At 38.9% G+C, this 25945-nt stretch overlaps 1 protein-coding gene across 1 annotated transcript in view; it reads right to left on the bottom strand.

Moving 5' to 3' along the window:
• SLC9A9 (solute carrier family 9 member A9) overlaps positions 1–25945 on the bottom strand; it is a 152250-nt gene that overhangs the window by 57764 nt on the left and 68541 nt on the right. The window contains exons 9-11 of the mRNA XM_050308282.1: positions 23861–23949; positions 5315–5428; positions 4266–4377 (exon numbers count right to left, since the gene is read on the bottom strand). Of these exons, the coding sequence (XP_050164239.1) occupies positions 4266–4377; positions 5315–5428; positions 23861–23949 (315 nt within the window). The remainder of the gene's footprint in view (positions 1–4265; positions 4378–5314; positions 5429–23860; positions 23950–25945) is intronic.

Below are 25945 nucleotides of genomic sequence, written 5' to 3'. Positions count from 1 at the left end.
AACTCTAAAGCTCAAAGATTCCATAGCCAGAATGTGAATTATTTGCTATAGAAGCCGGGCAGTTTTTCCAGGGAACAGCACAAAGCCATTTCTGCAAGGAAGAACCAGCCTGTAGTTCCAAACACTGCAGGCAGCAACTGGGCTTGTCCTTGCATTTGCTTTTGTGTAGAAGATGTCTCTGGCAATGCAGATGCTTTACTGTTTTCTTACAGGGAAAAAGATCAGCTCATTTTAGACATGTGTGTGAGAAGGGGATGAACAGGGGATGGAAGGGCCTTTTGCAGTGCTTATAGTGGTGATCTGGATGGCCAGCACAGCTACATTTCAGTGGAAAACCATGCTGCTTTCCACAACTGCAGTGTTAAATACAGAACATCTGATAAGAGAGGATATAGGAAACAAAATTAATTAATATCTCTCTGTTAATTAATATATCTCTGTTTCTTGAGCACTGGGCTGGCTGTTTCTTCAGTTCAGGAAAGTAGTGAGGGCCTTCACTGCATTTCTCATTTATACAAGACTCAACATGGTCTATAAGAGCTAGTTCAGTTCCAGCTAAAAAATGTCTAAAGGGAAATAAATAATCAAAGCCTTTGCTTCCACCTAAGGCAGTGGGAAGCAGATGAATACACCTAAACTGTAAAGACTCAGTGAGATGCAAGGAACACCACTCCCTCTCTCTCTATATATATATCAAAATATATTCTGGGTAATAACACAGAATGGAATGGAATTTTAACAACCTCAGAAAATGTTAAGATGCTGAAATGGAAAGATAAGGAAGATGAGATTTTCTGTAACACCTCAGGGTAAAATGCCAGCACAGCAGGGTGGGTGGGATGCAGTGGACATTGGTACCTCAGCTCCACCTGGAGAGAAGGGCACAGCAGGAGGAACATGCTCTGCTGAACCATGAACAGAGATTCTCTCCCCTCATCTTTCAGAGGTGCTGCACTGGCAGCAGCTCCACATCTGTGCTGTGATCCATTCATCCTTGGGCTCTGTCAAAGAGTTCCTATCAGATCTTTCTGCTGGCTGTGCCAACCGTTGTGGATTCATCTTTAACTGATGTTCTTTAATGTGTCAGAGCCCATGGGCTAAGCCAGTCCCTTGGGCTGTTGCCATGCTCTGCTCACACTCCTGACACACACACCTCTCCCAGCCCAGCACTCTCAGGAGCTTGGGGGATGTTCTGTTTGGTGTGAAGAGAATTTGCCAGGAAGGAAGACTTTCTGGAGGTAAATCTGGTGGTTTGGTTTCAGCTGCAGTTCTCTGCTCTTTCCTTCCTTGCTTTCTTTTCTGTTTAGCTGATTTCTTCATGTATCTGTGTCTCTTGGAAAAGTTCACAGTGACACTTCCCACCTCCGTGTCTGTGTGAGTGTGCAGATGTAAATGCCGTAAACTGGCACTCTTTGTTGTAATCCTGCTTTTGTGCTCCTCCCTTTCATCACTGCTGCTGTAATGCCTCATATTAACAGCAACCATCCCTTTAGCACTGTGTCCCACAAGCCTCTCTGGGGCTGATTGATATGCTGTAGAGAAGAGGAAAGCACAGGGAAAAGTAAATAAGGGTGTTGGAAGAAGAGTGGAAATTCATCTGTATCCATTAATTTTCCTTTCCTTTTCATTTTATTAGCTGTTAAATGCATCAGAGTAGGGTCTGAAGTGAATTTCATGCAGCATAGACCACTAATGTATGGTGCTATCTCCCTTACAGTTTAGGACTTTAAAACACTTCTTTTTCCCATGAGCAGAGACTGCTGGACTGTTTACTTTAGCTGATGTTCAACTTAATTGGAGAAGCTCAGGTTTAATTATGCAAAGACTAATCAAGTTTTCATTTACAATGGAATGTTATCAGGAATCATGATTAAACATAGCGAATCCACCCTCTGTAACGTGTTGTTAGAGGAGTGGCAGAAGCAGCTGAAGAATGTGATAAATCAAAATGTTACTTAATCCACTTCCAAGCCTACCACTTCCACTTTTTCTCAAATTTATTAATACTCCTCAAAAAGCAGAACATAATGATTTCAGTAGAATTCTTGGCAGGGTAAGTTCTAATCAAATACTAATTGACAACGTACTTGCCTGACCTTAGTTGCAATCACTTTGGGGATTGTTGCAGTAAAACTCAGTTAAAAAACCAGTAAATGTTTGGTGTGTTTGGTAATGATAAGATATAACAAAACTATCGCCCAATTCATTCTTTTCTACACCTGAAGGTGTGATGCTGTGGTGAGTGAAGCCCCTTTTCCCCTGGGATTGACCAGAACCTGATGCTACACCAGAGCAGTGAAGGTGGTAAATGCTGGCACGTTGCCCAGAGAGGTGGTGGATGCCCAACCCCTGGAGACCCTCAAGGCCAGGCTGGATGGGGCTCTGAGCCCTGCTCCAGTTGCAGATACCCCAGCTCACTGCAGAGGGTTGAATTAGACCTTTGAAGATCCCCTCCAACCCAAACTATTCTATGGCTGTTGCTGCTCTCTTTTGTAGATGATGTTTTCCTTCAAACTCGAGTTCAGTGTCTTGTTTAGTTTTGTCAGAAATGTGTCTCTTCTGGCAGTCACTGTTCTCTGTTTATCAAGATATACAGTGTGATCCATTTACAGCACGTGAGAATGTTATTGGTAGCTAAGCACAAATCTTGGTGCATCTTAAAAAGTACAATTACACAGAAAATCCGTGTATCCCAAGTGTTCTGTGAAGTGTGCAGCTGCTGGCAGTGTGAGAGACAGTCAGTCTTCATTATTCTACTGGCAGATGATGCCATTTACTTTATTATAATGTTGTAAAGACATTTTTTCTCTACGAAATACATTTTTTTTTCTCAAGAATAGTTAAAATTACTTTTCTGAGAATTTTAACATTTACACTTTAGAAGTTTCCAATACTAGAGTATTTCAGAGTTTCAGTTCTCAGCTGCCAGCTTGTCCTGGAAAGCTGATGTGTGAGTGTGAGTTCTCACGTTCACTTGCTGGCTGCAGGCTACTTTCTGCTCCTGCTCTGTGGAGAATGAAATTGCACTGCAGAAAACCAGGACAGAAAAGTTAAAGAGTTAGATACACTTCAGAAGAGTTTGAATTCTGCCCTTTAACTGATGAAAAACAAAAGCCAAAATGAAGCCCCCAAAGCAGATAACAAATGATTTGAAGCTGTTCCTCCTGCTGTTGTCCAGTTGGCCAGCTGCTGTCTTTGCTGGAGTTCCCTGTTGAGCAGAGCAGGTGAGCAGGTGGTTTGAAAGGCAGGTCCCACTGGCTGTGCCATCATCTCTCACTCCAGTCTGGCTGGTATGAACTGACATTTCCAGTGGCAGCTTTTAGCAGAAGGATTGAATGGCTGCAGAAATGAATCCCTGTGTTGCTCTCTGGAGAGCTGGAATTATGCTGGGATAACTGAGGCCCCCCGAGGTGCAGAACTGCTGATGAGCGAGCTGTAAATGGGGCTCATTGTATTGCACTCCTCATCTGCCTGAATGGATTGGGGGGCATCAAGGCTGTCAGTCAAGGACTTCTATCCATAAGAATTTGGAATAGATTTTTATCTAAAAAAGCAGGAAAATGAAGGGGGAAAAAAGTGCTGAGTTTCTAATTTTAGAAAATTGTATCATAAATGGCTTTGGGGGATCTGCCTGTCTGTCTTTTACTGAACAAATGTTCTTAGCTAATAAGTTAGTTTTTCGTAACTAGCACCAGAAAGTCAAGTGGAGTTATTTCTAGGTTGTACAAGTCAGAAAATAGAGAATCCAGTTAAGATTTTAGCAGTTTCAGGGCTGAGTACAAATCACAGTAGAACATGGCTCCCTCTTCTGGATTTTTAAATTTTTTTTCCCATTATTCTACAATGTTAACAAAATCAATAACATTAAATATCAAACTGGAAGACATATGAAAATGTCTATGGCATTAAAATCTTCTAGTCTCATGTTTCAAAGTAAAACTGTTCCTGAAGTTAAAGGAATGTCTGATGTGAGTACTGACAGTGACCAAAGTGGATATTTATTTGCTGGTATGTGAGCATACTGCCAGATATACTACACGTGCCTTTAAAATGACACAGCAAAAAGTTCATTAAAATATGTCTAGAGCACAGTGGAGCTGATGAGAATGCATCCATTTCCTTCAGTAGCTTTGAAGAGTCAACCTTGAGTTAGAGGATAAGGAATTCTTTGTGATGGATATGGGTTTTTCTAGTGAAGGATGACTATCCTTGTCAGTCGTTAAGGTGGAGAGGAAAAATATCAAAAATACCAAAATAGCTCTTACCTGAAAACATCATCATGTGCTGAAAGTTGCTGGGAATCTTTTGTTTTCGACCCAAATTCAAAAGGAAAGAAAGTGGGTATATGTTGCAAGCTCTTGCTACAAAAACTGCCACCTAAAATGTAAGATGTTGAGGAAAATAGTGGAGGAACCACTGACAAAAACAGTAAACCAAATATTTCTCTAAAGTTATTTTATAAGTGTAATTAAAATTAATATGGTATTGTATTCCATTATACTTTACATGTCATATCCTTCTGCTTCAAATAGAACTGTGGAGTGGCAAAGATTTGCCTTCTCCAGACATCCTGGTTTTATGTTCATCATTATATATCTCACTTCAATCACTCTACTTCTACTCATCACATTTGTGTCAATGTGACTTCATCCCTTCAGTAAAATGCCCCTCATCAGTTGCAGAGCTGGCATTAATCTCCCTGAGCAGCAATTTGCAAGGGATAAATGTTCTTTTGGACCTGATTATTACTTTCTTCTTTCCTGACCATTCATATTGTCCTTGCACATTCTGCTTTTCCTTCCCCTTTTCTGTGTAGATTCTTTGCACGTTCTTTATTACTCCTGCATGAAACTGTCACAAAAGTTACCTTAATTAGAGACAAGAGGCTGTATCACATTTGTATAAACTGTCAGCGTGAAAAAAATCTATCCTGCTGTACCAGTGAACCACAGAGCAGTTGAGAAACCAGGGCAGGATTAAAGATACAGACTCTTTTTCTTACCAGTCTCTTAGGCACATGATGGTATAAATAAATCTCTGTACTTTAAAGATATCAAATATAAAGAAGGAGAGCAGAACTGTTTGTTTTTAAGGACTTAATATCATTTAAGTAGTTTTGGGGAAGTCCTGCTCATGGCACCCATGTGTCTGGAGGCAGCTCTGCTGTTGGTGGGTCTGCACTGGCTCTGGACAGGCAAAAAGATTCCAGGAACTGACTGGTTTGCTTGTTGGCTTTTTTTTTTTCATGGAACATACATTTTTTAATATATATACACGTGTACACAGATACATACTTCTTTACAGAAAAGGATACAAATGCACCACATATAAAAAGAGGATTGAAGATGTGATTTTGAAATGTAAACAGTGCAAGTCCCATGTAGCAGAAGATGACGTTCTCAGCCAAAAAATTCATGAACTCGAACAACTTAAACGAGAGAGAAAGAACAGGATTATGACTCATGTCTGTAACAAACTACTGATTATTCCAGGTATTCTGGAATACAGAGCTGTTTAGATGAAAGGAACAGAAATTGCTGCTATTGCAAGGGTGGATTTTAAAACTGCCTAATTTGCTGTACAGGATACCGGGTGTCTTTTAGCTTTAAACATCACCGTTTCTTACGTGTTTTTCTCTGGTTCGTGTATGAAAGCTTGACATAGAAAGTGATAGAATATGTAAACAGCAAGTAAGTTATCCAAGCTTCAGTGCAGATGGAAGGAAGCTGAGGGAATTTACCTTCACTCATGTTTCCAGAGGTGAGCCTGGGAAATGGCTCCTGCTTACAGAAGTGGCTGTAAATAACACAGTCCTGGGTGTGGGTGCACTAATCCCAAGAGAGAAAAAAAAAAAGATTTCCTAAAGGAGTTCTAAGAACCTGTGCCTTTAAAATATAGCACAGCCTTTCTTACTGCCAGGAATATTATCCTACAGATGGAAACTGTTATTGCTCTGTATGGACATCAATATCAATACTCATTTCAAACCAAGCTATTTAAGATATCATTTAAAGGTATTATAAAATAAGATTGAAATACATGATTAGGGTAGAATTTCTTCTGTGAACAAACAAGCAAAACCAAAATATTCATTTGTCTTGAGGGGATGTTCTTGATTGCATTTGCAGCTGATTATATAAAAACTAATAAAATAAATTTTCTAATTTATCCACATCTGGAAAAAAGTGCTGCCAAACAACCACAGAGGAGAGAAAAAGAGGGCTTTTATCTTCTGAAGTCACTTTTGAGCTCAGGATTCTATGCTACCAAATCTTGTTGCAGAGTTAGGACTGAAGTTTGTCAGTCTGTCTGCAACAGTCATACATCACTATTTGGAATGTTACTATGGAGATGTTTTATTCATCCTCAGTGGGTTTATGTGGTTTTTTTTTTTGTAATATGTTTGTGCTTCTAAAAATAAATATCCAATAACAGTCACTAAAATTTAACAAAGGAAAAATGAGAGCTGTCACAATCATTAAAACAAATTTGTGAGGCAAAATGGCATAAACCCCATTAGTATGTGGGAAGATATTTTGGACCCCATGGCAGCACCATCAATTATCCCAAGCACACATTCCACAGGCCCCATTTTGTGCTACAATACTGAACAACATGAAAACAATCACAAAATACATTTCCAGGTTAGCAGTTTTAAGTTATTTTCATCAAATTTAAATGAGAGAAACCAGTTGTCAAAAAACCTCAAAGTGTGGGATCTTGAGACCCATAGAAATGATGATAAATCCTTGCATTTCCATTTGAGAGCAAACATGAACCCCTGTCTTTGTGGGAATGTCATCTGATACATTATTTAAAGCTTTAGAGAAATGTATCATCAGTGCCATGGCAGGATCTACATATATATAAAATAGCTATTTGTTTATACATGAAAATCTTTTTAGGGAAGGCTATTATGGCTAGGAGGAGCCACAACTGCATACTTTAGTTGGTGGGATAAGATAAAGGTGCTCCAGAGGTTTTAAAGCTGACTGATATTTCATTCTTAATTTATAAAATCTCATTAAAGACTAAAACCAAGGCAAAGGAGATCTACTACTGATGCATTTTAGAAACACAGTTTCTGAAACTATATTTTATTTCTTGTATTTTCCAAACTTTTGTCAGCATACTTTTTCTTTGAGGAAAACAGATTTTTGCTGTATCATTGCTTTCACTCTGTACTCTTTCTCAATAATCTTTACCGGTAAATTCAAGCTTTTACTCTTGCCTGAAGTGTTTTCATGACATAGCTGATTTTAAACTCCTCACCCGTTGTCTTCAGCAGTCTGATCAAGATGAAATCTTTATGGATTTCTTGTGAATCCACTTCTGTGCATCTTTTGTTTCCCAATAACTTTACCTCCTCCTCCTGTCTCCATGCATCCCGCTCCTTGCTGCTTTTTGTGTGTGTATTTGTGTGTTGGCTGAACTGTGCTGGTTTATCTTTTTTTTCCTCTCTTATCTCTGGTTTCTCCGTGTTTTGATCTTCTGCTATCAGAGCCCTGCCTGCCTGCCAGGAGATGAAATCCAGACTGCTTTCCTTCCTTTGTGCAGCAGAAATCCAGGTGCTATTTCAATAGCTCATTTAGAGCAGGCCCAGCTCCTTCCTGTTCCAGTCCCAACCATGGTGTGATCTCTTAGGAAAGATTCATCTCCTTAGAACGGTGGAACTACCTTGTTGACCTGCCATCAGAATCTTCTGTGCTCCCCACATATTTTGCTCTCTCTTTCAAAAAGTATTATCACTCACTCTTATGCCCCTTTATTCATTGAGTACAACTTATTCAAATTTCTCACCGTGGGTTAACAAAAAAAACCCAAAACCAAACAAAAACCCAACTGATTCAGAACTTGTTACTGCCATCAAAGAAGTGACATCTGAATGGCTTTTGCTGGAACAGGACGCTTGCAGATGTGACATAAAACTTACCCACTGTTCTCCTGACTTCACTTTTATTCCTGTATTTAAGCACAGTGTCTTATTTAGTGTTCAGCTCCTGGGTTTTGTTCAACAGTAACACAGAGCCCATGGAGAGATTCCATTTACCACTTAACTGGCAGTGCTGTGCAGCACAAATCCCTTCAGAGCAAAACAATTTATTCTAAAGAGATCTTCTGAAAACCATGTTAAGAAACAGCTTCCATAGGAGCAGTTCCCCAAATTGTCGTGCCTTTCACTCAGATGTTTCTATCGCTGTTTTAAAGATGAGATGTCAAGACCTTTCGATGGGAAGCAGAAAAATAGGAGGAATAGGCTTGCAACTGGAATTTAAAATGTCCTGGGTCACCCAGGAGTTGTACCATGCACAGGAGTCCTTTTTTATTTGAGTGCCCATGGGCCAGGTCCCTGCTGTGGTGCATGGTCTGCTTAAATGTTATTCAAAAATGTTCTTTTTTTTTTGAATATTCATCCTTGCAGGTGAGATTACTTTAATAGGAAGAAAAAGTTGGGATTAAAGTCCTCGATCCTGAGTCTTTAGAAGAGTTTTGTCTGTAACCATAAACTCCTTTCCCTTGCCACCCACACAGACAACCAAGCTCTTTCTGCTCTGAATGGAATTGGCATTAAAGTGCTCATATGCCACCATTAGTTTGCCAAGGCTAACAGAAAATGATATTAGAAACCATTTTAATACACATGTAGTAGTAAGAAAATTTTTCAACTAAACCCCCTCATTTTCAATGTGACATTTCTACCTCTCCACAAAGTCTATAAATCTGCTTGCACTTTTAAAGTAAGAGCTGTAATAAATCACCAATGTCAACACATTGCAGAGTAAAGTCTTAATTACAAAAGCACCAGGTCAGAACCGGTCCAGGCACTTGGTTTCGGTGTTTAACTCAGTGAGTTACTGGAACTGGTATTTGCTTTGCTTTAGTAATTTTCTCTGTAAATAGTGCTTATTACAAAAGATTTATGGTAAAATTTGTATAATAGTTATGTATTTAAAAACACATCATTCACTAAATATGCTTAGTTTTTCTATTACTCTCAGCCATTGTAAGTACTAAGAGGGATGTGCAAAAAATCAGTTTTAAGCTGGGACCTTCTGGAAAGTGCCACTTGCAGTTCAGTTCTCCCTGGCAGAGGAAGGAATAAATCCAGGCTATTTGCACCTTAAGCCTTGCTTTAACCACTAAGATTATCTTATACTGATGTTTTATTTTAACTCAAATGAAAAAATGTATATGATGTAGAATCTGTTTTAGCAAGACAAGGAAAGCACCTTGTTTTTCTTCTTTTTCCTTCCCTCCCCCCCACCCTGTTAAATTCAAATCAGTTAGAGCAAAAAGATACACCAGAATGGCTTCTGCAATTCTATTTATTTTATAGAACTACTTATATTTTCCCTGAGTGTTAGAAAGAATATCTAGGTAAGTAATTAGTGCACCTGGAAGATGGGACACACTAAGTACCAATCTCAGCTGCAATAAAAATAGAATTCTTTAAAGGATCATCAAAAGGAGAAAATGATCCCAATCTATGCCACAGCACCTTGTGGTTGGGGAGGTGGAAAGTAAGATTTTTTCAAATCCTAATATTTTAAAGAGCATTTTTCATCTCAGGGGAATAAAGTTAGCATGGCAGGACTGGGTAAGAGCAGAATTGCAAACAGCATCCTTTTCTCTGAAGGGAATAATGTTGATTTGGGGGGATTGGGTGAAAGCTGAATTACATCCACAGCTTCGGCCCAGCATCTGAAGGTGACAGAGAGCTATTAAAAACCCCAGCAGTCAATGTTAAGTGATGGTTATAAAATTTATTATATTTGAATAATGCTATTTAATTAGAACACAGCTATTAAAAATGTTTCATGAAATCAAGGATATTGATAAATCAATAATTGATGAAAATTGCTTTTCCCTAACTGTTTTGAATCAAAATGCAGTTAGAATTTGAACTACCATATTTTTTCTGAGATTGTACAAGACTTTTTTATAGCCTAATTGCTTTATTTAATTTTATTTTGATTAGGGGGTTCAAAATCAGAAAAAGAAGGTTTGAATTGGAACCTCTTGCTTGAAATCTTATACAGCTATAATGAACCTTTACAGCAGAGTGATAAAATGCTCGTTTCTGAGTAATATGCTTAGATGAAAGAATCAGCAAAAGTGACTCAAATTCATGATAGAATATAAACTTGTTTATGGTGTTAATTTTGATATCCAAGCATATCTGACTCTGGACTTACACAGGCAGTAGCAGAGAGAGATTCTTACAAGATCTTTAATGTCCTGGGGAAAAACTCTGGCCTTTTTTATCAGTAGGCTTTGCTACTGAATTAAATGAATTTCACCCCAACAGATTTATCGAAGGCACACAATAACTTTCCATTTCCCTATAGAGCTGGGAGGCTTAAAGGATTGAGAAGGCCTGAGGAAGAACTGGGAAAGGAAAAGGAAAAAGAAAGAAAGAAACAGTAGCAGCAAGGGAAAGGAGAGAGCAGCAATATTTTGCATTTCCATGGTATCGTTACTCTTTCTGGCATAATCTACACACCATCACCCCAGTTCAGCCTGGGAGGAGCTGGATGGAACTGCTGGCACAGAACACACTTCTGACCAGCAACAGCAAAGAAAAAATGCTGGCCTCAGATAGAAAGGCAAATCCTATTATTAAAAATATCATCGATCTTGAATGGCTTTGCTTGACAAAAGAACTTTAAAGCACAAATGTTGAAAGTTAGGCAGCTGAATTAGAATTTAGCATTTACATTCAACATTGCCTTCAATAGAATTTGTATCTGGCTCTAGAACATTGGTCTTGCTAAGTTGCCTAGGAGAGGGAATTTCTGCAAAGTTGGTTTTTGGGTTTGGTTTTTTTTTTTTTCAAACGTGGCTCAATTTGTAAGAGAAGGAACCTTTTTAGACCCCTCCCTTTCCTGCAGTGTAACCAACTTTTGCTGCTATACATCAGGCCTTAATTTGACCTAAAAATAACCCAGGAATGAGACCTGAATGGAAGGTGTCACCAAAAGAGAGGGGATGGTGCTGTTGCTCCTGCAGCTTGTCAGCCACATTCTTATTTGGTTTATAAACAACTCCATCCAACCACCTTCAGAGTGCTGATCTGAGATGATGCAGGCACAAAGGAAGGAGGGCCCAGTGCTCTGTTGTGTGAGATCATGTGCTCAGGGATTGCTGCAGGGAAAGGTCTCTGGGTTAATTTTGGATTATAATCCTCTGGGAGCATTAGGGAAGGGTTCTGCTCCAGATCTGGCACACCAGAGTGCAGATGGAAAACTGTTGGGAGGGATGGAAAGGACTTCTGACTGGTCAAAAAATACTGGTAGTACTGGAATACACTGTGCTAGGGGTGAATTTGGAAATTTTTGGGAACATTGATGCCTGCTCCATTCCCTGATGGGGGTAATGATAACAGCCTGTCTAGGATTAGGCTCATGTTCCTATAAAGCTGAAATCAGGGAATAAACTATGTGGGGAAACAAAGAATAAAAAAAAAATTGCAAAATTAAAATAAGCACTCCAAATGGAGTGTAAGGTTATGACATTCTGAACAACTTGAATGGTACTTGGAAGGCATCTTTCTGGGGCAGAAAATCACTGATCAGGTGGAAGCAGGGACAGAGGGACATTACTGACAGTTAAGAGATATATGGAACAATGGTTAAAAAATAAGCAGAAAAAACAATCTGTGGCTTTGCCAAAGCAAATTTCAGGTAACAAAAGAGACTTCGATGCTTTAAAACATGACTGTTCTTCAAATCAAAGAAAACCAGGAATGTTATCAATGTAATCTGGTTGTCTTTAATATGGCAATGAACCAATACATCTTTTGTGTTTCTGCATTTATATTAGAACTAGAGGAACTGCAGCTGATTTTTCAAAATTCAAACAAAAAAATCAAGTTCATCTTTCCCTTTCACTCCTCTCAAGTGGTTTTCTTTTTTCTTTTTTTTTTTTCTTTCTGTGACTTGCCACCACAGTCCTAACCTCTAGCAATCAACTCAGTTTCTAAAGAGGATAAAAGCAATTTATTCCATTTCAATTTGCTGAGGGAAAATATATTCCAATACTAATTCTTGAACTGTGTTCATAAAAACAGTTTCTCTCCTTGCCAAGTTTTGTTTGTTGGAAAGTTAGTCTTTGAGGTACTGGAAACAAATAGAAGGGCCTTTAACTTATCAGGAATTACTAATAAGAGATTCTTATGACATCTGTGGTGTCTTTTCTTCATGTCTGTAAGATCTCCATTGAACTCCAAATCTGACTATTACAGGATAAATACTTGCCCTCTTTGCATCTGTTTTATAGATATTATAGTGCAGCTTCTAGCTACCAATATTGATGTTTCCCTTTACAGTCTGTAAAACTAATTCTGTGGGGAAAAAAAAGCTGCAGAGCTGCAAAATAGGAATCAATCTATTTTACCTTAAACTAGAAAGCAGTAGCAGTATTTTTTCTGCTATGTTGTTTTGTTTTTATTCAGTGCCTAATCTAAGACAAAAGAGTGTTTACTAAATAACTTCTCTACTTTCTGTGCCACAGTTATTGCTCAGGGTTTGCCATATATATATATATATAAATATATATATATAAAAATACACTGCTTTGTTACAAGTGTGTTTGTAGAGGCTGGAGGGGAATGGAAACAAGACCTTACCTCTTGCTACCATAGCAGAGCATCCTCACTCTGAGAATTGCTCTTGCTCTAAGCAGTGTTGAATAGTATGTGATTCTGATGATATTCAGCTCCTTTTATTATTCTTGAAGAGCTGTTCCTGATGGGTCAGCTCTGGCAGAATGCTGCCCCGTGGTGGCATTACCCTTGGGCAGTACTGTCTGCAATCACTCTGCAGTTCAGTGTCTGAATCAGGTTAGTGAATTAGAATGTCCACTGATCTGCTCTTACACGTTTAGGGTAGGGATTTGGGGAATTCTTTGTTTCATTTCTACAGTCATCTTTAAACAGTTTCTCTGCCTCCTGATGTAAGCTGCTATTCAAGAACTACTTGGACAAAAAGACTGAGAAGTGTGAATAGCATCTGTGGTTTTGGGTGTCACAGTTTTTTCTTAAGTATCAGGGTACCTGACTTTTCTCATCTAACAGTTCTTCAAGCTGTAATCCAGAGTGCAGGCTCTGTGCAGATGAGGCAAATGAGACATAATGTGACTCCAGCTGAAACCAACAGAATAGAAGCTGTTGGAGAAAGTGTTGCAAAGATTTCCAGGGTTTTCAGGTCTGCTAAATTACTTGTGGTCTCCTTGGTGATGTTTTACTAAACCCACAACTGATATCACCAAAACCCCCACAAACCAAGCCCACAGTGAAACAACCAGAAACTGGGAATCCTAAACTAAGATACACCTTCAACTGTATCTAAATCTGGGAGCTCAGGAGACTATTTACAGAAAATTACGTATCTATAGTGAAAATATACTAAGGCAATTTAAAAATACCTTCTGCAAGAATCTGTAGAGAAGCGGAAGGTGTGTGAGCCCCCTTGATTAGTGTGACTGGAGCAGAATTAAAAGTCAAAAGCCTGAAATAGATGCTGAAACTTGCATGCTATTTCATTATTGTAGGTTAATGAAAGTAGATAGGTACCGAAATATGTGCAAAGACAGGGCACTTATTTGAATCCCAGTCATGATTTAGACATTCAGTCTGAAAAATTTTGACAAAAGAGCTTTTTAGCCCTTAATTATGTGCACAGCCGGTACCAGGAGAAAGAGATGAGCTCTAGTCAGCTGTTTAGTATTTCTTGCACTGTGCTACCATTTGGTACAAATGTCTCTTTTGAAGGTAGCAAATCCATTAATGGTGTAATGGAAACACAGCTGTGCAGTCAGGAAAAAGACAGGATGCTGGCAAGGGCTTTAGACTATTATAATGCCTTATTTACATGTATTTTCTTCTTGCAGCTTATTGTGTGAGACTTTCAGTGTTAGCTACGTGCTTCTAAAAAGTTCTGACCGAAGCTTTCGTGCAGTTTTTTTAGCTGATAGGGAATTTTTCAGATCATAACCCTAGAAAGAGAACTGTGAGGAACCAGCAGTCATGCAAAAAGAAGAAACATAGAAAAGGTATTTCAGACTGCAAGAATGGATCTTTGTCAAGGGCAGTTTGATAATATAAACTCGGATTCTTTAAGGCCTCCCATTGCCCCAAGGATCTCTGGGCAGGGCCAAAGTCTCACCGTTTAAAAAATATAAAGTACAAAAGTAGCAAAGCTCCCGAGCCGCACTGATTTCTTTGGGTAAGGCCGGTCCACACTTGCAACAAAAAACTCTTGATGCTCTGCAATAAAAAACTCTTGATGCTCTGCAAAGATCCCAGCACAGCCTCTCCAACCACGCCAGAAATAGCTCTTTAATTGCGTTTCCAAACACAGTGTCCTCGCAGGAAAGCAATTAGGAGCACGGTGACACATACTCATGCAAGTGTGAGGCAACACGGGGCTATAATTAAGGCATCCATTACTAATACCCTCAACATAAAAACCTGTGTAAACCGGTGTGCTGAATTATTTTACTGCACTCCATTTTAGCAGTATAATATACTATGTATAGAAATACAAAACAGATAATAATTTCTAGAGATTCATTCCCTAATTGGATAATTTATTGATAAGTCCTGTTGTAAAATCACATAACTCAATGATGTGAAATGTCAGTGTTTCCCAGCTAGAGAAAATCATTGCCATTACATAACTGTATTTTAAGTAAGAGACTCTTTTGACTTCTGTTATCATTATATTTAGAACCTATTCATTTATAGCATAAGCCAAATCTCATTAAAGTCGAGGGGTTTTGGTTCATTGTATAAAACTCTACTAAATTACTTTACCTGTACGAGAAATGAAAGATTTAAATGGAGAATCCTACCTTTATTTTTTTATCCTTGTCATTTTTTCCTTATCATTTATTTTTTTATCCTTTTATTCTCCAATGAGAGACTAGGGACTGACTACATGTTTAAGGGAATTGTAATTGCCAAGTTTTACAAAACACGAGATCGTGTAAGATTAAAGGTGACCACAAACACCCTCAGTGTGGGATGTTGACCTGCACCCTGCTCTGTTTCAGCACTGCCTGTTGGTGATGAGAGAATATGTTCATACCCCAGGACTAGACTAATTCTCATTTGCTCCTTCTTTTTATGCCCTCCACAGCTGCAGTGACGAGGAGAGTGGAAATAATGAGGAAGGGCCTTGATTTGACAGCCCCCACGCTTAGAGGGAATTCTGTTCCCAAAACTAGATGTGCTTTACAGAAGTGGGGTACAAGGATGGATGCTTGCATGGGTGCAGACTTAAAACCTAGGGATGAGTGCTAACTAAACACAGTAGGGAGAACAGTTTCAGAGGTCACTCCTCAAACATCTCATGAGAAGATCAAGAGGGACACAATAACACGATCTGCAGAGTTACAGAAAGCAGTTTGGACTCTGCAGTAGCTTCCATAGCACCACGCAGTTTGACTCCACAGATGAAGATATATGAGAGTCTCATTTGTGATTCAGGGCACCTTTCAAAGAAACTACAGCATGTGTCTCACTTTGGAAGTTCATTCCACATTTCTCCATATGCCAACGAGATTTTGGCCTGTAGGTTGTAATTCCAAGTGGTATATGTTAGCTAACTGCTGGCATCTGCTACTGTGCTGTAAAGAGTAAACTATAACCTTAACAATCTAAGATCTTTATTAATATTTAAAGAAAATGTTTAATGTTTAAACAGATTGTAAAAACTTTAATGAAGCCATTTGGAAACTGGTTTGCATATGGCATTATGTTCCTTAGCCCACCAGCATCAAAAATGACATCATTTTTCAACAAGATGAGCTTCTCTGTAGAAATGCTGCTTCACTGCAGCTCTGGGTTACTTCAGGGTATGAATGACATTTGAGCATGTTGTATTTTCTAGTTCCTGTGCTTAAGCAGATGAAGGAAAATGGTTTTTGATTTGTTTTTCAAGAGACTTTCTCTTCTTCATAGGTCCAAAGTACTTTTTCTTATTCAGGGGCCTGTGTGTGTAAGATACTAGAATATGATATTCCTTATCAAATGCTGATGACAAAGGAACACTTTGCTTGATGGGAACTAATGAGGCCAGAGAACATGAGCACATTCTCAGTTAAGGAGTCACTTATGCAGGTGTGCAAAAAGAGATGAAAAATGAAAACTGCAAAATGAAGTATGAGACTGAATATTCTAACAAGATTTCTGTATGTGCACACCCGGTATTTTCAGTATTATGGATAGGATAGCAGCTCATTTATGATATAAACCATAAATTAGGCAGGTAATTACTGATATGCCATAAAGTCTACTGTTATCGGTTTACTTGTAGCAGTGTTCCCAAGCTGTTTACCATCCATCATGTAGCTCACAGCTGAAAGAGAGGAAACAATTACAGCATTTCCACATAAATTTAAGGGGAGTCATATGTAAAGAGACTGCAGATTAACATTCTTTTAGCGTGGTTAAGTAATCAGGAACATCAGTCAGATAATGAGGAATTTTGTTAAGAAATTCAGATTGAAAGACGTGGTAGTATAACTCCTTTTGCAGAAATCAAGATTTCCTTGTGTTGTTATGATTCTTCTTGTTAAACCCATACAGCAAGCAGCTTTAGCTTTCTTTATAGCATTCTACTGTTCTGCAGGGTTCCATAAGATCTTATGATACATCTGGCCAAACAATGCACCTGGCACGTCTCCAGACTTCAGCCTTTTCTGCTAAACACAGAAAATAGCTGTGCAGGGATCTGGAATTCGTTGTACACATCCTGTCAATTGCCATCCATTTTAAAGGTAATAATTATTACCAGCACCACGTGTGTGGTGCATTTCCAGTTAGAGAGAGAAGGAAGGAGAGCAGCGTGTTTGTGAGAGCTCCTGTGGCTTTGCAGGGGTGCCCTGAGCTCCCAAGCTCTGGGGCTGCAGCTCAGGGACACAGGGCAGAGCCAGCATTCCTAGGACACCCTTCAGGGACACCTGGCAGAGCCAGCATTCCCAGGACACCCCTGCAGGGACACAGGGCTGAGCCAGCATTCCCAGGACACCCTTCAGGGACACAGGGCTGAGCCAGTATTCCCAGGACACCCCTGCAGCTCAGCAGTGCCTCTGGAGTATAAATTAGTTATCTCAAACTTAGCAAGAATCTCTACCTGCAGTTTCAGGTGTCTACTCCTAGCAACCATATGTGAAATGCAGCATAAACCATTCTTCTTTTTTAACTGTGCTTACAACCTTCTTTAATGTTTGTATCATTTTCTTTTCTGAGAAAGAAAAACAACAAAGGCCATTTCTGTATTCTCCCTGATTGTTTTGAACAGCTGCAAAATGAAGGTTTTGCTACAGGCCTCATCAACACCCCCCCAAACCTAACAAACAAACAAACAAAAGCAAAAAAAAAATCTGTGTGCAATATAAGAAAACAAGAGCAAGGTTTTTCCCTAATCTTACTCATTTCCAAAGTTTTTACTTTAAGCAAAATTAGTTAAAACATGGGCAAAACTCTACTACTGCTCTTCCAATACAAATAAATCTTTCCAAATGCTATTTTATTTTCATTTTTTTGTTATGAGAAGGAGCTTTTTCTCCAGACCTTTCTATTGACCTCTGTGAGTTGGTCACCTGTGCTCTTTCCTGAGCAGCACTGTCTGAAGCCCCAGTCTTCATAACTTTTGAATGCCCTTGCAGGAGTTCAAGGACGTTGGAAATTCAGGATCTTTTTGTTCAGCTGCAGAAAGGGAACCATGAAACAGACAGAGACAATGCCCATCACAGCTAAATTTTATGCTGAGTCTCCTCTTAAATGGATGCATGCAACCTGTTTAATGCCAACCAGGAATTTGGACTGTACTGGATCCTTTAGGCAAAGACCTCTTGTAGAATTTTTGAAGACCTGAGTCTTTTTTTCCTTGGCCTGAGTGCTGTGAATCAGTTAAGAAGAATTTTCAGTTTATCCTCAGAGTACTGGCCATCAAACATGTTATTTCATATCTGACAGCCAGTGGTGCTGTATACCTTGGAAGATAATAGAAATAATATTCTATGATGAAATTTTCCCATAGGCACTGAGAGTGTGCTGGGAAAACAGATTCCTCCTGCACAGAACCTATGCAAAGAGTGATTAGAATCTGGTACTGGTGGTAACTTTGTTTGAAAGATAACTTTCTTTTCTCTCAGTCTTTCTCTCTGCTAATTGTGCATTTGGAAACACCTGACCTCTTGCAATGCCCTACAGGTCATTTTTCCCTAAGCAGAGTTTCTGAACAAATCACAACAGCTGTCAGTCAGGCTGCTCATTTCAAAAGGGTAAGAATTATGTTTTGTGGTAGTTGCTGCCTTGCTAATTATTGAGGACATTTTGCTGTAAGTAGGGTTTTTCTTGATCTTGAAATACTCTCAAAGGTTTTTATAAGTCAAGAGATTGAACTGTAAGAGCCATTATAACCTGACATTTGTGTGTGTGCTTTTCTTCCCAGAAGTGTAAACACATTATCTATAAACAATCCAGTGTCTGATGACAGAAAATGGTAGGCATTAGCCAGAGATATTTTAGGATCAGCCGTGTGCTGTAGAAACAAGCCCAGCTGCACTGTTGGTCTCTTGGACAGTCCCACAAACAGCAGAAGCAAAGCCACACTCATGTCCTGTGCACTGTGGAGGGTCTGGGATTGGGATAGGGCACTCCACCTATTTCATTTTGTGCTGCTGCTTCTCCCGGTGAATTTCGAGGGCTGCTTCTCTCAGGTGTGAGCTCCCATGGGCGGGACCCTTTGCAGAACAGATGATGCAGGCTGGGCATTGGAACACACGGCCAGCTCTGCTCAGCTGCTTCCTTCTGTCCCAGAGAGAGAACAGCAGCAGCTGCAGCTCCTGCCGTGTGCCTTCAACAACAGAGTCAGGAGAAATCACTCTGGTACTGGAGCAGAATTTGCAGTGCCTTATTCATTTTCTTATGAAAAGACAGCTGAGGGAAGAATCCTTTAAGTCACTCACTGTGTCCTACGTGTAGAGAAAGGAGCTCTGTTGTTTCAGTGGTGGCTGTGGCTCTGCTTGTCATTTGGTTACCAGACACAAGATGGTTACAGGCCAGCAGAAAAGCAGCAGAATGAGCAGATCACAGTGATGGTGCTTTGTTTGGATACAGTGAGCCAAAACCTGACTTCAGCCACCTCTTTAGTCCTGCAAGGCTCTTTTTAGTAAAAATAGTCTGTTGGAGTTCAGATAACATTCCTTTGATCAATTGATTACTTTTCTCCCTTTCAGTCGATTTTACACCTCCATTGCCATACTTTACTTTTACTTTACTGTTTCAATTTTCTTCTGAATTGAGTCTATAATCATGGAAGGAACAGCATCAACTTAAGCATTGGAACAAGCTCCCCAGGGATGGTGGAGTCACCATCTCCAGGAGTGTTCAAAAAACAAGCAGATGTGACACTTTGCAGGATCATTCAGTGGGCATAGTGGTATTCAGTTGATGGTTGGATTTGATGATCTTGGAGATCTTTTCCAACCTTAGTGATTCTGTTATTCTAAATCTATATTGAAACTATATGATAATATACTAGGGTCAAGAGACTATAATGATTTGATTTACAGTTTTTGAGAAATTAAAAAATACATGGTTTATGACTGTTTTGATTAATAAGATTAATTATAATTAAATTAACATACTTATAAACACAATCCTTTTACACCAAAGTTTGTTTGGAATGCAGCTTAATTTATGATTCAACAATCAGCTGATTGATCCTTGTTGGAAAACACATAGCTATATCATCAATGAGCTAGGAAAGCTTTTAAAATTCCAGGTATTTTCAAGGGATGTCCTGGAAATATTAGCTGCTCCTTTGCAAAGTGATGACTTTTAATAATCAGAGATAATCATGTCTGCTTTATAGTGTGGAGAGTAAAATTGGAACCAACCAGTACTGTGTCCATCAGTGAGCAAAGCCCCAAGACCAGTCTGAATTTTCAGTCCTCCAGTCTAACTAACTTGCTCCAGCATTTTAGTGAGACCACATGCTTTGGTGAAGTTACTCAGAAGTGAAGCAGCACTGGGCTCTCTTGTTTTCTCTTTACCTCATTCTCCCAGCTGTGTGAAAGCTTGGAGGTGAAGGGCCATGAAATCTTAATGTGTTCTCCTGTGCACACTGCACGCCCAGTGCAGCTGGACAATCAGGCCACGAGCTCTGTCTCTAGGACAGGTGTTTGTAATGGGGTGGCTGTCAGGGTCAGCAGAACAGGTCACTGTTTAACTCTAAGATGCTTAGAAAAGCCATTCCATTTAATTTGAGATAGCAACCTTCACTAGCTTGTTAGACACAACTGTTTCACAGCTGACTGTGTGAACAAGGGTTAGGCTGGGGGAACGAGTGGAGACAGGCAGAGCAGAGTGGGACACACTCCCTTGTTGGCTGGGCGTGCTTTCTGGTGTCTTCTTGTGATTCCCTGGCTCTACACCCATGGGAGATGCATTTCAGAATTCCTTTTCCAGAATCTGAAAGTTGTTGACACTCTACATTGCTGTAAACAGAATTCTCCACATCCTTGCAAATTTTCCCAAAGAAAGGTACTGCCCTGTACCATTCTCATCATTGTGGTTGTTCCCCAGAGTTAAAGGAACATCACCAGAAAATGATACAATTCAGAGTATGATGGGTAACACAGCCTTAGTCAGTGCTCCCCTACCAGGAAAATGTACTGCTCTGAGCTTGGCATTTGAGTGGAAGTGAGAGAGGGCAGAGAGAAAAAGACAGCTGAGGTGTATCTCGTCTTCCTGGAGAGAACGCAGTATTGTCCATGGATCCCTTTCTAGAGCTGACCTGTAGGGATTTATACTGCCCACTGTCAACAAACCAGGGATTTCCATTTATCTCACAACACCCTGCCCAGCTACTGACTGACTTGTAGCAGAGCAAATCAACCCAGCCCAACTGTCCATCTGCAGCCTGATGTAAAACCTGAGCCATAACGTCCCGAGATTTAGAAGCAACTGTTGTTTGGCTGCAGCATAACGTGAGGTGAGGTAGCAGCTGTAAATAATTCTGGAGAAAGCTGCTCAGAATCAAATAGCTTTCGATCTGATCCCAGCAGTTTCATCTTCTCCTTCACGAAAGATATATTGGATAAATTAAACTTTGAGTGTCTGAGACTCAGGAGCACTCTGTTTGACCTAACCTTGTTGCCACGGAGGGCATGGTCGATGGCAATGTTAAAATCACTGTGACCATAGTCAGGTCAATGAGGATGACTTAAAAATACTGCCATAAAACATCCTTCATGTTAAAACACGACAGTAAAAACACACAGAGAGAATGTTTATAAATACTTAATGAGAATTGGGATAAGTGAATTGAATGAAAACTATCTAAAGCCTCCATTTTCACTAAATCTTTGTTATCTTACTTTTCTTATGACAGTGTTAAAATAATCAATTTTTTTCTTACAAGATTAATGTTACTTTATACTTCCAGATTCAGATACTTGAAATCCAGTATTTCTCTTTCATGGAAGGTTAAACAGTGATTGACAGGATCATAAAGAATACATGGGGACTAATAATTGCATGGCATCTTTTAAAGGTATTTTTAATTGAGATTCCTAAATTCTCATTTAAGAACTGTAGATGAGTTTTCATTTTATATCAATAACTGAAGAAAAACATACTTGTCTTTTTTTCTCCCTTACCTATTTTTTTAGAAAAAATGATGAGGTATTATGAGATATGCAGAACTCAGCATCACAGTCAGAAATACCTTCTCTGTCATTGTATACTGGATTTTGCCATCAAGCTATAAAATGTTAAAATTCAGTAAAAAATGTAAAGAAAATTATGCAAAGCAGTAAAGAAAATGCATTTATTTAAAAACAGCTGACACGATTTCACAATCAGATTTACAGTTTTAAATCTAATTTCCATGGTTTTTGTTAGCTGTAGCCTGAGCCTTAACTCACTGTTTTGTAGTGAGCATTGCAGTTCAGCACTCATTGAAAGTTCTGTTGTATTGTAGCAAAAGAGAGAGACTGCTTTGGAATAATTCTATAAATGAACTGAAAAGCCCTTGATTTTGGCCAGTAATGAGTAATAAAAATGACTCAGATTGGGAGCAAAGCCAACTATCTGAGCAACAATATTAATTTGAAGTGCATTGAAGTCATATATGATTATGAGAATGCCAAGTGGATGGCTTATTAAATTTGCTTGAGGAGAATTCTTGGGAGAAGAGAAAGAAAAAGGCAGTGCAGGTCTCACTGAAACAGCTGCATATGAAAGGCTAATATTTGGATTAGAAAATAAATTAGAGGAATTCAAAGGAATTTACCAACAATTTTTGAACTACATCATAAAGGAGGCTGAGGATTAAGAGCTTATGGGGGAAGAGAAAAACAGAATAGAAAAGGGTGCATAAAACTCCTAACTGCATAGAGAAACAAATAATCCCTTTTCTGTGCGTTCAAGGGTAAATCCAGTTTATTTTCACCATTTTATTTGTGCTTCTTGAATAGAAGGCAATAACAGAGTAAATAGGAACAAAACCAGTATGCATTCAAGCAAAATGTTAGTTAATGCTGTAGTTGAAAAACCTTCATATGTAATTAAAAACATCACCATTAAAAATTAATATCACCATATTAAAAATATCTTTTTCTCTGTCTGAGGCTATGCATCACTCAGTCATGCAGATGAACCTCTGAACAATCCTTGTATTCAAATTTGAAGTGATATGCAAGGGTAGCAATGGCAGATTGAGTTCAGTATTTCTGCACCAGAAACAATTCCATAGTAGATATGAGTGTCCTTCCCTTACAATGCAGGCATCAGAGAAAGGTTACTTCTCTGCTGGAATACTTTTTGAAAGCATCAGTCTCTGCTGGTGTGAAGAAATGCAATTGAGAAGCCTTGCCCTGTTCAATAGCTAACACTTTATTATGGAAGTACTGACCAGAAACTTTTTTGTGATTTAAACTCTGTGAGACTCTGACAGTTGAGCTGGGACTGTGGCCAGTATTTTTTTCTATCAAGCTGTTTTTGATAGAAAATTGGATTTTTGATTAAATTGAGATGTGCAAGAAACGATGAAATTTTCTACGTAAAATTTCCAATGCTTGAAAGAGAGGAGCTGCTGAAAAAGGTACCAGATTGCATCATGAAAATTATAGTATTGGGCTGTGTGTTTCCATTTTGTTCTAGGAGATAGATTTTCTACAACCTGGCGTTCATGGGACATATGGGTCAACATTAAAGGGGAAGAAAACTGCATTTAAATGACTTTTTCTAGGATCTAGGTAGTGGCAGGGTAATCTAAAATTACTCCTTGTGCTGAAAAGTATTTTGAACATTGCAGTGGCATAGATCTGAGAACATCTCCAAGTTTTCCAAAATAATTCCGATTGCTCTAGTCACCTGTTCAAACAAAAACCAGATGACCAAATTTCTCGTCTCTGAGCTCTAAATGATACAATGGAAAAAAATATCACTGTCCTTCTAATTTGTCACTTTTTAATGTAGACTGTGGACCAGACTGTAGTGCAGACAGTCCTTCTGCAAAACTCTAATGGATCCAGTCTCTCAGAGCACTTCTGCCTTACCAGAGCTCTTTGATTTGCTTCACTCTGAAGCATTTTTGGATGGAAGGTGGTGTAAACTGTTGTCTGCATACCTGACTGACATTTCAGGTCTCTTGGCAAGGACATATTCTTATATTCTTATTTTTTTTTCTTATCCAGAGAATTGTTACTGTTTCTCCAGTCTTTCCCCTATTCCAGACAAGCCTCTCCCCTTGCATCACTGAAATGCCATCCAGTTCTATTCCAGGAACTGTTATTCCTTACACCAGTGGAAGACACAAAGTCAATTCTTTCCATGCCCTACCTGTTTAGTTCTCATTTTGGAATCTGCTGACAGGTTGTTGTAGGTGTAATGGGCCTGTGTAACTCCACAGAAAAGGACTGCAACAATACCTGAAATTCAAAGAAAAACCAGAGTTAGCTCCTTCCTTTTACTTACTTAGGTTTGCAAAAGGTTGCATAAAAAAGAAAATTAGTCTGTTATCAGCTTTTTATAACAGAAGAAATTTGAGATATATTTTATAAGAGCATCTTTCAAATAAACTAGATTTTTTTTTTCTTTGCTGAAAGTCCTGTAGGTCTTGAATCTTCTACCTGGACAGTCATGCATTCAATAGCACTTCTACTGTTGTGTATTTGGCCTGAGGCTGGAGAAAATTTGTTTCAATTAATACATGGCATGATCTGACCATAATCTATCTGACAGTAATTGTAAATGTAGGAAAAACAGAATTATTACCTTACTACATCTTTCTCTAGACTCTCCTTGGATTGCTATCCATGCAAATATTGGCCAACAAAATCCAGTTTTGTTTCCTTGCAAGACCCTCTTGTTTCTGGGAAGAATTGTCAAGGCATTAAAATGCCTTTGATGGAAGAATGGAGTAAATAGTTCTGGATGAATTTGGCACAAGGGATAACTGCCACCAGAAAGAAAATGAGAAAGCAAATATTTATTCCCCCCACCCCCAAACCACTGTGGACATTTTCTTTGCTTCTGGGTTATCTTTATATTGTAAATTTACCTGTACTGCTTCTACAGAACTGTCTCTGTAGCCAAGAGAAATTCCACCAAGCTTTAAGTAATGTGTCCTTGTTTTTTAATATTTATTTTCTTGAGTCTACTTTGATATTTATTTTTCTCTAGCTACACTAAGACTTTTCTTCACAGTAAAAAATGTGAGGAGTGGCGAGGCTGTCACTGCTTAAATACATTTCAGGGAGTTGATATTTGTGTGAGGTCTAATTGCTCTCATAAATGCGTCTTTTCTCTCAGTAACTGTATTTGATTGTGCAGAACTGATCTGGTGAGTTTAAAAATTCTCAAGGCATTGATAATATGCAATGGGATGCTCAAACCATGACATTTCAGCTGAAAATGTAGCCAGTCAGTAATGGTGCTAAGTATCACTAGCTCCAGGCTCAGTAACAGAAATGGAGATGAGTTTCTGATTCACTTTATTAATCATCGTGGTTTTGTCTTGCATTTTTAAAATTGACTATCAGATATGATTATAAACTGTTCTCGACTGCTAAGAAACTGCTAATTATGTGTGTGAGAGAACTGAGTGACATGAGGAAAAAAATGGCCTAAATCTGATTTTCCAATAAGAATAAATGAACTGAACCGTGCAATTATGCAAGGGTAGAAAGCAGATCCCCTGTTCCCAGGGAAGGCTGGGGGAATGCAGAGGAATATTTCAATTGCTACAATAGAAAGCTTAATATGTACCAGCCATGCCTCTTGCAATGAATGGTTCATTAAAAGGCTCGGAGAAAACTGTTTGTAATGCATTTACATAAAAATGATTACTTAAGAGTAAGGACCAATTACACTTTAATGCAACTCCAAATGACAGAGGAGTACCTAAAGAGGCAAACACAGAGCTCTTGAGTTAGAAGGAAAAAGCAGTCTGGATTTCTGTGTAAGACTGTTAAAGCTAGATCTTGGAGTTAGCTGGGTAGCAAAATAGTGTATGAACAGAGTGTGGCACATAAATGAGGTTGTTAAGTTTTTGCAGGTTTGCTTGCACAGAGAAACAGGAGAGAGCAAATATGGCAATACTGGAATTGTAAACAGAAAGCATCTCTTAGATGTAGGGAGGCAGATAAAACAAGGCAGTCTTCTTAGCAGTCCTTAGTGCTCAGTGGGTGATTTCAGGCTGCTGCAGACAGTTCATTTGTTTCATTTTTATGTGGCAGAATTAGCAACTACTGAGACACCAAGGACTACAATTGCAGAACAAAATGCTACCTTAAATAGGCAACGTTTTGATTTGAAATGGGAGATCAGTTGTTAAGTGCAATACAGCTCCTTGTGTTTTATTAACAGATTGTTGAAATTTTTCTCCTAATATAAAAGATGAGACACTTCACAGTAAAATGCTTA

This window comes from Myiozetetes cayanensis, unplaced genomic scaffold (genome assembly GCF_022539395.1).
Source record: "Myiozetetes cayanensis isolate MyiCay16 unplaced genomic scaffold, myiCay2020 scf13, whole genome shotgun sequence".
Lineage (NCBI taxonomy): Eukaryota > Metazoa > Chordata > Aves > Passeriformes > Tyrannidae > Myiozetetes > Myiozetetes cayanensis.
The sequence above is the reverse complement of the archived record's forward strand: the minus strand, read 5'-3'. Positions and strand labels throughout refer to the sequence as shown.